The following is a 17,743-nucleotide window of genomic DNA, read 5'->3' as shown; positions in this document are numbered from 1 at the left end:
CCATTGTGGCTTGCCAGCTATGGCGTTGTGCTGCTAAGCATGAGGTCATCAGATCAAATTTCGACAACCACAGCCGCATTTCAATGGAGGAAAAATGGAAAACCTCCCATGTGCTGTGCATCGGGTGCAAGTTAAAGGGACACTAAGGAAAATATTAAGTCTCTAGTTAGTATACTGATAAAAAAAAATTGGCAGAATGTTGCGCTCCTTAACATGTGAAGGCAGCCTGCTGCACACGTGGTAATGTATTAAGTTATACAATTGGAGGGATCAGACTTCTTGCAAGACATAACATGCTGCAGTTTGAAGTAAAAGTATGGCACTGTAGGTCAACCTTCTCAACAATACATTCGAGCACCTAATGCACTAACAAAAGGTTATTTCGTTCTTTATTTCATTCTCTCTTTCATTCCGCCTTTGTTTCTTTCTTTCTTTTGTTCTTTCATTCTTGTTTTCTCTGTGTTCTTGATTTTTCATTCCTTGTTTCATTCTTTCATTTCTTCTTTATTTGTTTCATTCTTTCTTTCATTTCTTTATTCATATTCAGCCATTGCCTCTTTGCTTGCTTATGGGGTTATGAGCCGTTCCTGATGTTGATATTTTTTGCATCATATGTTTTGCATCACTGGACTAGACGCCGCTTTTTTCAAGAATGAACCATTCCTGATGATGATATATTTTTTTCATCGTATTTTTTGCATCATTGGAATAGATGCTGCTTTCTTTGCGTATGAGCCATTTCAACGAGCCACTTACAGCTTTCACCTTAATAAACTGCAACTGAAACCAAGCTAAAGTGATAGAATAATGCTTGAGAACGTGTAAAGTACCAATATTATCACAAACAGACAGAGCTTTAGTAATCAAGAAATTGAGGTAAATCCAGGACACAATTTGAGATCCCCCTGCGACATTCAGGTACTAGCTTGATGACGTAAATATTCCTCATTGTAATTTTGTCACTAGTACTCAACTGCTCGTAATAAAAAGATCATTGCATTGCATTGTAAGATTAAAGAAAGTGCTCCTTGTCCAGCTATATTTGATTTCTCAAAGAAAAGAACTCATTGGTGTTGCCCTTGGCAATGACACGGGGGGTCAGAAGGTTGAATTTTCGCTTGACTCTGTGCCCCCTGCACTTTCGCAATTCAGTAGTTTTGTTATCGCATAGTGCTGCGCTGATTTTTCTGGTTCACAAAACTCGCACAAACTGCAAGTACCGCATTAATGTGATGCCACGAGATCCCTAACAGTCCACAACACTTGACTAAGAGCAGCTGGAACAACAAAACCAATGCTTTGTCTTGGCTCGGTTTCAGGCATGACTTCCTCTTACACTCTGTCTTTTTTTTTTTTTTTTTTTTGCATGAAACAAGCACTGCAAGGTTTCCAGAATGGTATTTTACCAGTCCACATTGGCTTAACATGTGCCTTTATTGTCCCTTTAAAGAATGCCAGGTGGTTAAAATTATATCGGAGCCCCCAACAACACCGTGCTTCATAATCAGATCATGATTTTGGCTCATAAAACCTCATAATTTAAGGAAGGTGAAACATTGAAACATAATTACCTTACCTCTAAAAATTTGTCGATATATTCGTACAATGCATATTGTGACATGGCATTGGCGAGAGCAAGTAGGCATGAAGGGACTAATTATTAACTTAAAATAAATATTAACTTAACATTTTGTAAACCTATGCTTATAAAAGCAGATACAACTCGCCGATGATAGTGAGAAGGGCAATCAGCAGTTGATGGATTGAATCACTTTCCTTTATGTATAGTGTGTATTAGCAAGCAGCGTTACAAAGGCTAAGAGGGTCTTCCCTCACTGCTTGCATCCACGACCATAAAAGCATGCGTCACATATAAAAAAATATATATAGGTATGTGTCATGCAATTCACCGTAAAGGTAAGTGTCATGCTTTTATATTGCAAGATATGACTTATTTATTACATTAAAGGTCTATGTGATCTGAACCTATTTACCACCAAAGGGGTGGAGTGAGATGGTTCTGCAACTGGCAGCCAGAGTGCATCAGTTGCACTCGTGACCAAAACGTATGTTGCCTGCTGGAAGCTAAGTATGCACGAGTAATATGTGATTTCATGCAAACTTGTATCTGCGAACTTGAGTCAACAAGTTGTAGTTGTAATACATGAAGTGGCTAGTATTTTGTAGAAAATGTTTCAGATAAAGAGCAACTGTACTGCGAAATGTGTGGAGTGAGACTTCTACCATGACTCTACTTGCATAGCTTGCATAGCATTGTCTGCTATGTATGAAACTTATTATAGAGCCGTCATTGGACATCTGATATGAATCGGTGGCAATAAAATAATTTCTCGAAACTACAAAGTTGCAGACACTTTGACGAGGCACATTAGTTCAGTGCATTATAAAGCTAGTGATATTTACGTTGGCTGCTTGTAAGGTTTTCCCCACAGTGAGTGGTGGTGGAGGTCTTTTCGTAGCGCTGATGTGCCAACGCGCCGATCACGATAAAGTCCACAAAGGCGCAAGCACTTGGGCATTGGAAAATAAAGTAGTTGGTTCTTGCATTTCAGTGTGGCAGCATCTTCTTACTGCTCCACCACAGTTGTGACTCCGGACCACGGAACACAATGTTGCAGAAGTTTCCACCACTCGCTACCAAGGACCGACTGAACCAAGTCCCCAGCCCTGTTTGTGAATCACTGAGCAGTACGACTACCTCCATTCTGGCCTGACCATCCGGACATTTGGTTTATTAAAGTAGAGGCCTGTTTTCAAGTCTCTAACGTTGCTTCACAGCAAGCAAGGTACTCAGCGCCCTACCCAATGACGTTGCCGTCAAAGTGTGCGACATCCTCACTATGCCACAAAGCCAGACATTGTGCAACATGCTGAAGAAGGCCATTCTTGAGCACACAACAGTTTCCGAACGTAAGCGGCTGCAAGTGCTGCTATCATCAACCGAGCTTGCTGATTGCCGTCCATCGCAAGTCCTCAGACAGATGCAAGCACTTCTTGGCACTTGGGTCTCATGTTTCGACAACAGTTTACTAAAAGAACTGTTTATCCAGTGCCCACTACCCATGGTTCAGATGGTTTTGGCATCAGTATTGGAGCTGAGCTTGTCCACGCTAGCTGCCCTTGCCAACAAAATAGCGCCTTCCCAGCTATGCGTAGCTGCTGCAAGTTCCGAGGCACACACTTCTTCCACCCTTGCAGCAGTATTGCGCACTAACCGATTTCCCACTCCAAAACCTACCTCGCCAAAGCAAGATGACACCGCCGAGATTCATGCCGACATTCAGCAACTCGCAGATCTTGTGGCAAGCAACCTCACCACAAGGGACGATGACACCTCAGTGAGGCACTTTGGAGAGAGACGACACTTTGGGCGATCTACACATCATTCACCAAGAACCTTCTGCCGTCCTTCTTCAGCTGGACAATTTTTAGAGTCATTGCCACCTTGCTGGTATCACTGACGCTTTGGACAGTCTGTGCAGCGTTGCACACAACCCTGTGGTTGGCTGGGAAACAACATCGGGAGCCGCTACCGCCGATAAATGACTCCTGCCTGTCTGCCATTCACCTGTTCTTCGTTCGAGACTCCATCATCAGAAGTGAGTGTGCTGCCCGCCCATGGCAGATACAGAAACTGTTGGCCAATCATGCAACTTCAATCCGTGAACGGCAGCAAAATTGACGTCTACAGCTGCATGTCTGTCACGCTAAATATTGGACTTAGAAGGGCATTCAGGTGGATTTTACTGGTGTCTTCTGTCAGTCACGCAATACTAGGTGCCAGCTTTCTTGTGAACTCCAGCCATCTAGTCAACATGGCAAAGAAAGAGATGCTAGATTCCACAACTGGATCAAAAGTGGCTGGCAAGGTTTCCATCATAGCACCACTCACTCATGTTCACGGTGTGGCACGCTGTTCCAGAGCCCTACACTGCATTACTTGATGAATTTACATCCCTTTCTGCTTGACCTGGCTGGACTAAACCTGTATGCCATAACATTGATCATCACATCATCACTTGAGGCCCGCCATGCCGCGCATCACCCTGTCGCCTGGCACCAGAAAAGTTAGCCATAGCCAAAAATAAGTTCGAAGATGTACTGGAAATTGGTAGTATTGCTTGTCCATCATGTAGCATATGGTCGTCATCTCTTCATATGGTACCAAAGAAAACCTGTGATTGGCATCCATGTGGAGATTATCGTGTCCTGAATGCAGCTACAGTCCCTGATAGAAAACCACTGCCAAACATTCAGGACTTTACTGCCAGTCTCCACGGACTGAAAACCTTTTCCAAAATTGGTCTGGCCAAGGCAGATATTATCAGATCCCTATGGCCAAGGAAGATGTTACCAAAACCACCATTACAGCCATTTTGGATTGTTTGAATTTCTCCAAATGCCATTTGGCCTCAAGAATGCTGCACAGAAATTCCAACGATATATTGACGTCATCCGTGGGTTACTATTGTTGTATTGGCTTACATCGACGACATTCTGGTTGCCAGCTCATCACATGAAGCTTATTGTGAACAGCTTTACTTGCTCTTCAACCGACTTTAAGAACACGGTCTAGTTATTAACTCGGACAAGTGTCAATTTGTGTGCCATCGCTGGAGTTTCTTGGTTATATTGTAAACAGCGACGACATTGAACCTCTCCCTGCCACGGTCCAAGCCATTACAATTTACCCTCGTCCAAACTCAATCCGACAACTCTGACGTTTTCTCGGTGTAGTAAATTTCTACAGCCGTTTCATTCCTTTTTGTGCCACAACACTTAAACCACTGGAAGACATACTGGCTCACATGAAATCAGCGGCATCAACTCCAGTCCGGACAGACACGGCAGGAAAAGCTTTCGTAGCCATAAAGGTTAAACTAGCCAACGTAACTCTCTTAACACATCCGAAGCATGATGCCCCCGCCAGTCTCATGGTGGATGCTTCTGGTGTGGCTGTTGGAGCAGTTCTTCAGCAGTTCAGTGGTGGAGATTGGGAACCACTCAGATTTTTCTCGAAGAAGCTGCCTGGCCCTGAAATGCGCTACAGTGTTTTTGGTCGAGAGATTTTTGCATGTTACCTCGCCATAAAACATTTTTGCTATTTTCTTGAGGGACATCGTTTCACATTGTTCACCGACCATATACCACTAACCCGTGCGCTGAGCTCTGGAGGAATGGACTACTCACTAAGGAAGACCAGACAGTTGGTGTACCTTCCCAAGTTTTCCATACAAGTTGAGCATGTCAAGGGCGTGATGAATATTTCAGCAGAAGCATTGAGTTGGGTCGAAGGAGTGAAGGCTGCACCGGTGACGCAAGAACAGCTTGCATCAGCACAGATTGGCAGCAAAGAATTGTAGCGCTTACGTATGGCTTCGATGAGTTTGCAACTTGAAGATCTCCCCCAACCCGGCACTACCATAACCGCGATGTGTGACATGTCAGCCGGCTCACCAAGACCTTTTGTACCTCTCACTCTGATGACAGATATTCTAACATTTTCATTCTTTTTCCCAACCCGGTATCAAAACATTGCAGAAACTAGTCGTAGAATGCTACATGTGGCCTGGCATGGACATTGAACAGTGAAATTGAGCAAGGGCATGTTTGCCTTGCCAAAGAAGCAAAATATGTAACACGAGAAGCCCACTTCAAAAATTCCTACTGCCAAATGACCATTTCCTCAAAGTGCACATTTATCATCAGATCGCTTCCTCTCTCGGATACCGCTACCTTCTCACAATCGTTGACAGGTTCACCGGGTGGCCAGAAGCAGCCCTATTTGACAATTTCACATCTGAAACCAACGTTAAAGCTTTTGTTAATGCCTGGGTGTCACGATTTGTAATTCCCGAGGGAGTAGTTACTGTAGGAGGTGCAGACAATTTGAATCACATACTTCCATCATCTTTCACGCCTATGAGGAATCCACCATCAGCACGCAGCAGCCTACCATCCACATTCAAATGTTCTGGTGGAGTGTTTTCACAGGCAATTGAAAACTGCGCTAATTGCCCATCATGACATTGAGCACTGTATTGATGCCTTAGCTCTAGTACTCCTGGGTATGGTATGGTATGAATAACTTTATTTAGGTCCTGAGGGATCAGTCTGGGACTGATGCGGGCCGCTCCCACCGACTATGTGAAGTGTCTTTAAAGAAGACATGCAGTGTGCTGCAGCACAGCCTGTTTATCGAACTTCAAACGACTGCCTGCTGAGTTCATCTGCCAAAGGCCTAACCAGGAAACCAAGATGGGTACTCCATCTTATCTGTAACGCTTACAAGGCGTTTTCAGGGCAATACGTCCACTGGTGCTGTGGCACAAATCAATGCACAAGCTGTTCCTCTTCAAGAACTTACAAACTGCCACTCACATTTTTCTTCGCAAAGAGACAGTGCACAAGTCTCTGCAAGCGCCATACACCGGCCCACACTTGGTCACCAAACGACAAGACAAACGCTTCACAATTCATGTGGGTGCCAGAGAAGAGAAAGTGTCAGTAGACAGGCTCAAGCCCGTTTTTGTCCAGACCTCTGCAGGCGGTACCATCATTCCTGTTTTCACCATCCACCCTGCATTCTGTGCAAAGCCATCTTGAGCAAAATGAAAGCTTGTACACTGGTCTTCTAATCAAGACACTGTCTATATGGCAGGGGGCTCTATCACAGCACCAATGAGCTGACGACTATGAAATCCACGAAGGTGCGAGTGGAGCGAGCACTTGGGAGTTGGAAAAATAAAGTAAAATTAAGTAGTTGGTTCTTTGGTTCTTGCATTTCAACGTCGCAGCATCTTTTTCCTGCTCCGCCACAATCTAAACGTAAAACACTACTAATTAAATGTTATGTATGTTCCAAAGGGTATGTGTTCCAGACAAACTTTTAAAAAGTAATGCATGCTTAAAAATAATGCAGACCTATGGTGATTGTACCCTTTGATGCTTTCTATTGAGACATGGATATTTCCATCATGTTTTCTAGGAGTTTGTGCGAGAAGGATGCCTGCAGAAGCTTTCAAGGAAGGGCTACCAGCAGAGGATGTTTTTTCTGGTGCGTGTGCTGCCCAGCCATTCCCTCTCTCACTGTGGCCATGAATTGTTTACCTTTGTCACTGTCCACAGCTATGAATTGGTTGTGTAGTGCCAGCTTCTTCACGTGATCCAGGAGCTCAGTGGAATTGCTTTCTTTTCCTCTTTTCTTTTTGTGTGTGTATGTGATTATGGAGTTATCTGAACCAGGGTGTCGAACTGAACCTGAACCGAAAATTGTATCTGAACCGGAATTTTGGTCAGAACTAAACCTGAACCGATATTTTTGGAATGTGCCTGAACTCGAATAGAACCTGAAGCTAAAAATAATAACGGTTACCGATTCGACACAAAACGGTTCGAGCATATGAGGTGACAGCAGATGCTCACTAGTTCGCACAATTCTTAGAATAACTATACTTCTTCAGTCAGCACACCCTTCTAGTAGATTGCTACAATTCACGAGTTGCATTTTATGCAAGAATGAGGATAGGCCACGCGTATGTGCTGGTAACTAGGGCCACCTTGGCAGAAACGCTTGTACTTCAGCTGTGTTCTATGGTCAAAAAATTGTTTCAGGGACTCTGTGAAATTAACATTTCTGGTGAAGCTCCCAATTCAGCCATTAGGTCAAGTTTTTACTAAAACTAGACAAATTAGATTAAGACAGAGAGCAGAAAAGACCATGTTCTGGAGGAGGGATATCAACGAATTTACTCGCTATACTTATTGTACAGTGAGTGGTAATTGTGGCTGTAAATGGCCTGCTAAATCTGCTTTTGGGATGTGCCATGGTTCAACACGCATTATGTGTTTAGCTAGGCAAAGCATAACATGATTCAAGTTGTAAAAATTATTTGTGGGGCACATTGTGCGTGCTTTTGACCATAGGTTGGCAAACTCACTTGTGAGTCTACTCACTCAGACTCAAACCGACCTGTGAGTCTGAGTTTGACTAGCCTGGCTGAGTAGAATTTTGGTGAAGCTGAGTCCGAGTGAGCCCAGCTGAGTGTAATTTTGGTGAATCTAAATCCAAGAGAGCCTGGCTGAGTAAATTTTTATCGAGTAAATCCAAGTGAGCCCGGTTCAATAGAAATTTAGTGATTTGACTCTGAGTGAGCATTAAGCAAAAATATAATTTGTGAGCGAGTCTGAGTGAATTGTGCTTATTTTGCTGACCTATGCTTTTGACTTCATTGGAAACCACTGTCTGACAGCACCATTTGTCTTCGCACAGGCAACAGAGACAAGATTCCTAGGGTCGACTCAATAATAATACTTGGCATGGTAGTCGAATCTACTGGATCGAATGTGCAAATGATAATCAAGCTCACGACCAAGACAGACAACACAGTATGTCTCATCCCAAGGGTAACTAACCGCCATCATGGCCTTAAAGAAGACAATCTCTTATGGTTGATTAACTCCTTTGTGCTTTGCCACTTTGCCTATGTGGCAGCTGTGCACAGATGACAACGAGCAGAGAGGAAAAAACTCAGCACATTGCTCAGGAAAATCACTGAGTCCTGGGTATACCGATCTTCACCAACACATGTTTCTCTTCCAGCTAGGTGTGTACAACACTGTGGAGGAAATCGCAGAGGCTCAGGAAAGAGCACAACTTGTCAAACTCTCCACGGCTGCTGCTGGTAGGACAATATTACAAGAATTCGGCTACCCGCCATCAGCAGAGGCACCAAGAAAATGCCAGTTACCACAAGACATACAAGACTTGATCTCCATATCGCCAATACCAAGAAATGTACATCCTGAATTCCACAAGGCTAGAAGGAAAGCAAGAGCTTCCACCATACTCAAACATATCCAGGCACTCCGGCATAGAGCCTGCTTTGTTGATGCGGCCGCATATTGGAAGGAGTGCACCTTTTCTGGGGTAGTGGTGGATCCGAAACAGCGACTCGCGATCTGCGCATCTGTACGAACCGGAGATCCAATGATAGCTGAGCAGGTAGCCATTGCCTTGGCAATGGCTACCTGCTTTACCATGGCTACTATGCTTGATGACTGCAGCGACTTCATTTACAGTGACTCACGATCGGCCATGAGGGCATCTGGGTGTGGAACAATCTCAGAACAGGCTTTGCGGCTGCTTCGTAAGGCAGGTCTGGATAGAATCAAGCATCACTAGCTTACTTGGTTCCCAGCCCACGTAGGGCACATTGTGGGTGACCCCGTGTACCTTACTGACTGCGTTGGCGGTGTAACGACCAAGGAAAGAGTTATGGATGGTAGGGATGTGCGCGCTACTTGTAACGAACTTACTAAACACTTTTATCTCTCGCGGCGAGAATACCCTCCTCCTCACCCCAAGGTCACCAGGCCTCAGGCACTGACATTCACACTTTTACAGACAGAGACCTATCCCAATCTGTTCACGTTACATGCGATATATCTGGAGATCCACCCTGATCACGTATGCCCTGCTTGTGGGGATAGATCAACACTTTCACACATGCCCTGGGGATGTATCTTTATAGCAAGCCCTGACCTCAACTCGGCTAGGTGGGAAGCGGCCCTCCACAACCCACTCCTGGCTGAGCAAAGTTGGGCTGCCCAGCAGGCCCACGATGCAGCTGGCAAACTAGGCCTGTCGGTCCCAACGTGGGAGCAGCCCACAACGTGCTAATATGCGTCCTGCATGACTGAAAAATAAAAGTTATTCAATCAATCAATCAATCAATCAATCAATCAATCATTACATGTTTCATACACTAATGCCAGCTAGCCGAATTGCAACCCATAGAACATGCCAATGGGCGTGCGACATATCGAGGTTGTCCGACTCACCGCAACCAGATAGCGAGCGAATGTGTTCGCTCCCATGCTGAACACCAACACCTAATTGTTCCTATGTACAGTCACGTGAATGGGTGTTGCATTCGAACGATCGTGTTTGTTCATTCCGGTGTCCTGCTCCTAAGCCTTTTGCAGGATGGTCCTGCCAACGATGGGCGAGTGCACAAAACATCTGTGCTGCATGCCGACCCCAAGCCAAAGAGGAAGAGCCTACCCCTTTCACGCCAGAATAACCCTGCTGTTAGATAACGTTGGCGGCACAACACTTGCGCCATCTCTTGTAATATGCTGCAACCACACCGGCCAGTGCTAAGCTTTGCGGAGAAGCTGGATTACAGGAGACACGAAAGGCCATGTGTGGGAAACATCAGGGGACGCTTGAGAGTCGAGCATCCCCACAAAGCATTCTTGCTAATTACCTCTGTCTTTAATACGTATATGAAAATTTCCCTGTATCTGTGTAATTCATAAATTTCTGCCTCCTCTTGATGAAACTTGTGTATGCGCCATGCAGACAGGTCGGTAGTACTATGCTGCATATTGCGATGGGGCAAGATATAATCGACTGCACTGAACCAGTTTGCGAACCGTTAACACATTTTTATTTCTCCTAACTGGAACTCAACTGCAACGAAATCTGAGTTCACCGAGCCCAAACTGAACCAGTTGTGTGTGTGTGTGTGTTTTTTGGCACTTGTGTGTGTGTGTTCTTTTTTTTGGGCACTCTGATCTAAACTGCGTTACCATTGTAACACTTGCTGTGACAGTAGGCTGCTGCCAGTGCCACGAATGCAGTTTTAATTTTGTATCCGATTGTGACTTGCAGGCAGTTTCTGGACTCACTTTCATGAGAAAAAGGTACTCATTAGAATCGGGTGAATATGGCAATCATTCACTGCGAGCTGCCATTCTCGCTTGAAACTCTACCAAGAGCAGGAGGTAGCATTTTGTAGACACATTCACTATTCTCTAGCACTGCTGAGACTGACACTGCAGGCATAGGGACCTTTTTTTCCCTTTTTATTTCTTTTTCGTTTACTTACTGCCTGATGCACATTGATGAGTTAACAGATTCATGCTTTACTTAATGCAGGAGATAAAATATTGGCATGGCCATTGCACTGCCTTGTTTATGATTTCACATTGACTATGGCATTGGTTTTAATTATGTGAACTCTCTGTTTGTGTGTATGCGGCCACAGTTCTCCGACATGCTGGTATATGCAAGCCGTGTGTCTTCCTCTGGGCCGCGGCTTCAGTTTAAAGTGCATGGACAGCTACCACTGCAGGGACTCATGGTTGAGGAAACAGAGCCGAAAGCTGAAGCTGCCTTTCGCTTTACCATCTATGCTGCCAATCGTGCCCTCATGGTTGCTGCAGGGTGAGTGGCCTGGCTGCCTTTCATGTCGTCGTAGAAATTACAGCCATTCAGTGAGAGCTGCAGCAGCTATTAAACAAGCATTCTTTGTGATGGGCTGCTTGTTAATTGTCTATATGATTCCACTCCTGTAATGTCCTCCCCCTCCCCCCCCCCCCAAAAGAAAAGTATGGCTGAAAGAGGTAGCATTGCCTGCTTTAATTCTTATTTTCTTGCTATAATTGATACAATGATATTTTAAAGTGAATAGCTTTCTTTTGCACTCGCTGGGGTGGCATAGTGGCTTTGGTGTTGCGCTGCTAAGCCAGAGATCACGAGACCAGATTCTGGCTGCAGTGGAGCAAAATGCAAGAACAACACCCATGTACTGTGCATTAGGTGCACGTTAAAGAACCGTAGATAGTCAAAATTAATCCAGAGCCCCCCCACTGTAGAGAGCCTCATAATCATATGATGGTTTTGGCATCTAAGACCCCACAAACAAATTTTTTAATTTAGCTATCTTTGGCATTTTCACCAAAGAAAGATTTGTGGCCGGTGGTTGGACTTTCACCACCGATACAAGGGCATGATTGCAAAGTGTGTGCGCTGTCACATGACTGAGTTGCAGGCGCATTTGTTGCCCAACGCAAACTTACAGAAACCATTACAGCTCTTAGAGTTGCAAGTGCAGTCCACCTATTCTACCACTACAAATGTACTGGTTAACAGCACTATTCTCCATGAAATTACACAATGACATACCAACTACTTAAATAACGTTACCTAAATTCCTCATTGCAACAAATACGCACTGTCAAGCACATCATTAATTTAAATAAGTGTAACTTTAAATACTTTCAGTTATTCACTTACATTGACAATCATCACCAATGATTTCTGCACATTTCTTTTATGCATTAACATTAGGAGTGCAAAGTGGTAAAAAGTGCATGCATGTGAAGTGTGGGAAGCCGGTCACACGATAGAGGTGTGTATACACACATACACACACTGTTGATCTCGCATCTCTGTTAGGAGACGCGATCACTTCTCGCATTGTCGTAAATATTTATGTTTTGACAGATGCTGTCAAATAACAGATTGAATCTGAAGGGCATTAAATGTCATGGAGGAAAAACGAGCAGGGTGCTCTGTCTTGCTTGCTGTGAAAATGGATGACTCATGCAAAATGTCCATTCATTATTGGCAGGAGCAGATAGCCACTGCTTCAAGAACGAGAAAGGCCTCCCTGTATGATGCACATCTTACAAGAAAGCGTGCATGACACTCCATTTTTCACTGAGTGAAAAATTGAATGAGACTAGAGATGCTGCGCCACCTGGTCTGTCTTCTTGTAGGCTAGGGCTTTTTGCAAACGGCAATTTAGGATTCCACGAGTGGCCAAAATGGATCTGACCCCAATTTTCCCTTGGATGTATCTCTGCATAACAGTATAAATTTAACAAACCCTCCCCCCGACCCCCTCCTTATGTAGCAGTGGCACACTAATGAATTTTCACTGTGAAATTCTCAGGTTCACGCTGAACACGTTTAATTCATGCTCGCACGGTTACATGAGAGTGGGGATGAACTCGTGTATGTTCTGCAAGCTGTAAGCCACTTTTGAAACTAACAGTGCATGTGTAGTGTTGGCAATCACTGACGCAGGAGCTGGAGGAGAAGGGCTGAGAATGAAGGGACGTACCGGCCGCAAGGTGTCAGAGTGCAGAGCGGTGCGTGCGAGAGATGCACAAACCCTTTAAGGCAATCGAGAAGTGAGGACAACTGGATCCAACAGGAAGTCGGTTCCGAAACCTGACACAACAGTCTGCCTGGCTCGTCGCCCACGTATTATGATCAGCTGTTAAAACACACGCACCCATATGCATCCATGTGCGATTTGCAGTAAAGTGCGCTGATGGCAGCATGGGGCATATCTATACAGGCTAGTTTGCTTTTGTGGTGCGTCCATTTCTACCTTATCTTGAATAAAAACACACAACAGGCACTTGACCTAGAAGAAGTAGTTTAATGATTGGAAAATGAAGAGAGGTCGGCTGGAAAATGGAGCATCTGGCCTGCTACTCTACATAAGGGAAGGGGAAGAAAAAGGGTCACAATGGGAGATGATAATGTGAGGAACGAGGTGAAGGACACATTGCATAAATGTTATCAGAAGTGTGAGTCCAGGCCCATGTCGCCTAGGAAACGTGAAAGAGCACGCATTGTCCCTATCGTCTGCCAACTCTGTGGCCATGCACCTAGCAAGAGGTCCTCCGACAGTGGTCTGTTGTATAAATGTCTCGAGGCAGCTGCCATTGTCAGTCTTTCGCGCGCATACTCAGGGCACACCACGGGCACATGGTTTATAGTCTCTACAATGCCACACACTGAACAGTCCGGGGAGTCTGTCCATCCAATGATGTGCAAGTATTTGCACGTGAAAGCGACGCCTAATCGTAGTCTGTGTATCAGGCATGTATGAGGGCATGGAATTCCACGCAGAACAGGAAATTGCATATGGGGATCCAGCCTTTTAAGGCGGACATGACAAGCATCTGGCCGGGCCCAGTATCTTGTCGTCGCACTCATTAATTCCGACAGGAGGCATGTGATGTCCGGTCTGGAGAATGGCACTAAAGTTTGCAGGCCATTACTGAGGGCATGCCTTGCTGCAGCATCAACAATGTCTTTATTACGATTGAGCCCACAGTGTTTCGGGATCCATTTGAACACTATGCGGTGGTGTTTTTCCTGAGCGCATGAAAGTAGCTCGGTGATCTGCCGTGCCAGAACCTGATATGGAGTGTGGTGCAGGAAGCATCCCAAAAATTTGCAGCGCTGGTTTTGAGTCTGTGAAAATGCACCACTCTTGAGGTCTTTCCCCGCAGATGTGGCGAATCGCTTCCCGAATAGCCACAAGCTCTGCAGCGGTTGATGTAGAATTATGGTCTAGAATGAAACCTCGAGTCATCTGTTGCGCTGGTATCACCACAGCTGCTGTCGATTCCTTTGGTGACGTGGAGCCGTCTGTGTAAACATGAACATTTGTCTGGTATTCTGACCAGACCTATATATATATATATATATATATATATATATATATATATATATATATATAAAATTCAAGGAAGAGTTCTGTAGGTCCAGGGCATAGGTAGTTGAAGAAACGAAGGCGGCCGTACCACGGCCGAAACGCTAAATCATTAAAAATGCAATGTTCGTAAGCGTGCACCTTCATTTCTTCAAATATATACATATATATATATATATAATGTATATATTGTCAAGAGGCGTTATAGTTCGATTGCTAAAGCGCTCAGATAACAGAGCACCGCAGCGAGAGGACACAGAGCTTTGGCAACACAGGCACAAGGCTTCCAACCACTCCTTGTCGTCGTCTTTCTCTAAGCAGTGCCTACTGCTCGTTCTTCTTCAGTACAATTGCCTCCCCGGGGAAGAGGAGCCGTCTCGGCGACCTACGGGCAAGATAGCACAGGTGGGTCAAAGTACGGCTTGAGCGGCTGAACGTGCACGATTTCGTGCCCTTGGCGGCGCTTATCGGAAGGCGGCTCAAGGGGTTCTACCAAATAGTTCACAGGAGACGTTTGACTGACGACACGGTAGGGACCCTGGTACTTGTACACAAGCTTGGGTGAAAGTCCAGGGCTGGTAGCGGGAACCCAAAGCCAGACTAGTGAGTCAGGGGCATAGGGTGCCGGAGAAGAGGGAATATTCCGAAGGTGCTTCTGTCACTGCTGATCTTCCGAAGTAAATGTGCGGGCGAGCTTCCGGCACTGTTCCGCGTGTGCAGCAGCCTCGGATAGGGTAGTAGCCTCCGTTGTGTCAGGGCGATACGGAAGGATGGTGTCCATTGTGCAGGAAGGCTCGCGTCCGTAAAGAAGAAAGAACGGTGAAAATCCTGTAGGGGTCTGCGTGGCAGTATTATAAGCATACGTTCCGAAGGGTAGAATTCGGTCCCAATTGGTTTGGTCAGATGCGACGTACGTGGCTAACATATCGCCAAGAGTGCAGTTAAAGCGCTCAGTCATGCCATTGGTTTGCGGGTGGTATGCAGTAGAGGTACGGTGAATTACGTTGCATTCCTTGAGCAGGGCTTCTATAACATCAGACAGAAAGACGCAGCCTCTGTCGCTCAGCAACTCTCTTGGGGCTCCATGGCGAAGTATGATGTTACGCAGAAGGAACCAGGTAACATCCAGCGCAGATGCGTTGGGCAGAGGCGAAGTTTCGGCGTAGCGTGTGAGATGGTCAATCGCCACTATCACCCAGCGGTTGCCATCTGAAGTACACGGAAGGGGGCCATAAAGATCAACCCCGACCCTGTCAAAGGCCCATCCTGGACAAGGCAATGGTTGCAGTGGAGCAGCTAAGGCATGAGGGGTATTCTTGCGGCGTTGGCAAGCGAGGCAGGAGCGGACATATTGTCGAACGAATCGGTACATCCCGCGCCATTAATAACGAATTTGTAGGCGTGCGTATGTTTTGAGTAGTCCTGCATGTGCGCATTGTGGGTCGTCGTGAAACGCTGCACATATATCCGAACGTAGATGCCGAGGAACCACGTGTAACCATTTGCGCCCATCTGAGAGGTAGTTACGGCGGTATAGGAGCCCGTCACGAACAGCAAGGTGGTGTGCTTGGCGACGCAATGTACGGCCAGTAGAAGGCCCTGATGGGTCTGACAGAAAAGCCAGCATAGCAACAATCCATGGATCCTTCTGCTGCTCCGAAAGCATACCCGTGGTGGTGAGGGAGGACTCGCATATTTGTACTTTGTGATCATTGGGCTGGCCTGATACTGGCGAGCGAGACAAGGCATCCGCGTCCGAATGTTTACGACCAGAGCGGTACAGCACTCGAATATCATACTCCTGGAGGCGAAGCGCCCATCGAGCGAGGCGGCCTGAGGGATCTTTCAAGGACGACAGCGAGCAGAGTGCATGGTGGTCCGTGATGACGTCGAACGGGCGGCCGTAGAGGTAAGGACGAAACTTACTTATGGCCTAAATGATAGCCAGGCATTCTTTTTCTGTAATGGAATAGTTTTCTTCTGCTTTCGTGAGTGCGCGGCTAGCGAAGGCAACAACGTATTCATCGAAGCCAGTCTTTCGTTGTGCAAGGAGAGCGCCAATGCCGACGCCACTGGCATCCGTGTGTATTTCTGTCGGTGCGCTTGGGTCAAAATGTCGGAGTATGGGGGGTGAGGTTAGAAGGCGACGCAGCGTCGTGAATGCGGCATCGCAAACTGGCGGCCAGGCCAAGAGGTCATGGTTACCTGCGAGAAGCTGCGTCAAAGGCGCTATTATAGTGGCAAAGTTGCGGATGAAACGACGAAAATAGGAGCATAATCCGATGAAGCTGCGGAGTTCTTTTGTGGTCTTTGGTCGTGGGAATTCGGCAACGGCTTGGAGTTTGGTTGGATCTGGGAGCACACCATCTTTCGAAACAACATGGCCAAGGATGACTAGCTGCCGGGCGGCGAAGCAACACTTCTTTAAGTTGAGCTGGAGTCCAGCATCGGCAAGGCAAGTCAGCACGCGTTTGAGGCGGAACAGGTGAGAAGAAAAGTGCGGGGAAAAGAATGCAATGTCATCGAGGTAACAAAGGCATGTCTGCCATTTGAGGCCCCGGAGGATGTTATCCATCATTCTTTCAAATGTTGCAGGCGCATTACAGAGGCCAAAGGGCATCCCGGTAAATTCATATAGGCCGTCAGGCGTAACAAATGCTGTTTTCGGGCGGTCTGCGTCAGTCACGGGGACCTGCCAATGACCGGATCGTAAGTCTAAGGACGAAAAGAATTCAGCGCCTTGGAGGCAGTCCAGTGCGTCGTCGATACGGGGAAGAGGATAGACATCTTTCCGGGTTATCTTATTTAGACGTCGATAGTCCACACAAAAACGAATAGTCCCATCTTTCTTTTTTGACCAGCGCTACCGGAAAAGCCCAGGGACTGTGTGATGGCTATATCACGCCGCGTCGAAGCATGTCTCCTACGTGCTCATCGATGACACGGCGCTCTGTTGCGGACACACAGTATGGACGTTGGCGTAGAGGCGCGTGGCTGCCGGTGTTGATGTGATGAACGACTGTGGAGGTATGTCCTAAACATTGTTTTTGGAGGTCGAAAGAAGTTCGAAATTGGTTAAGCAGGTCAACGATCTGCATGCGCTGACTCGGAGTGAGGTTAGGATCAATAAATGGAGCAAATGTTCGGTCATATGCAGGCGCAGGCGCAGAGACAGGGAGAGCCATGGCGTCAACATGAAGAGGAGTCGAGTCATCAGGCACATCGTACAGAGAGCTCGTGTTGAATTCATCAGCAAAACCGAGGCACTCGCCACGATGTAAGCTTGATGGACACGAAAACAGATTTGAAACATAAAGTGCGCTGGAGCCCTGGCGAAAAGGAAGGAGGGCAAAGGGAAGCAAGAAGGGATGACGGCGTGCAGCAAGTTGAGATGGCGTGAAAAGAACTGTGGAATC

At 46.2% G+C, this 17,743-nt stretch overlaps 1 protein-coding gene across 4 annotated transcripts in view; it reads left to right on the top strand.

Annotated features, from left to right (window-relative positions):
• The window catches only part of LOC126542836 (FERM, ARHGEF and pleckstrin domain-containing protein 2-like), a 235,961-nt gene that overhangs the window by 160,657 nt on the left and 57,561 nt on the right, over window positions 1-17,743 (top strand). For 2 of the 4 annotated variants that reach the window (XM_050189952.3, XM_050189951.3), the window contains 2 exons: window positions 7,010-7,078; window positions 11,076-11,254. In XM_050189952.3, coding sequence (XP_050045909.2) covers window positions 7,010-7,078; window positions 11,076-11,254 — 248 coding nt within the window. Of the gene's footprint in view, window positions 1-7,009; window positions 7,079-11,075; window positions 11,255-12,880; window positions 13,247-17,743 lie in introns of those variants that run through there. The other 2 variants (XM_055077475.2, XM_055077476.2) reach the window with 2 other exon arrangements.

The sequence above is a fragment of the Dermacentor andersoni genome, chromosome 2 (assembly GCF_023375885.2).
Source record: "Dermacentor andersoni chromosome 2, qqDerAnde1_hic_scaffold, whole genome shotgun sequence".
Classification (NCBI taxonomy): Eukaryota; Metazoa; Arthropoda; class Arachnida; order Ixodida; family Ixodidae; genus Dermacentor; species Dermacentor andersoni.
This window is presented reverse-complemented; position numbering and strand designations above follow the sequence as displayed.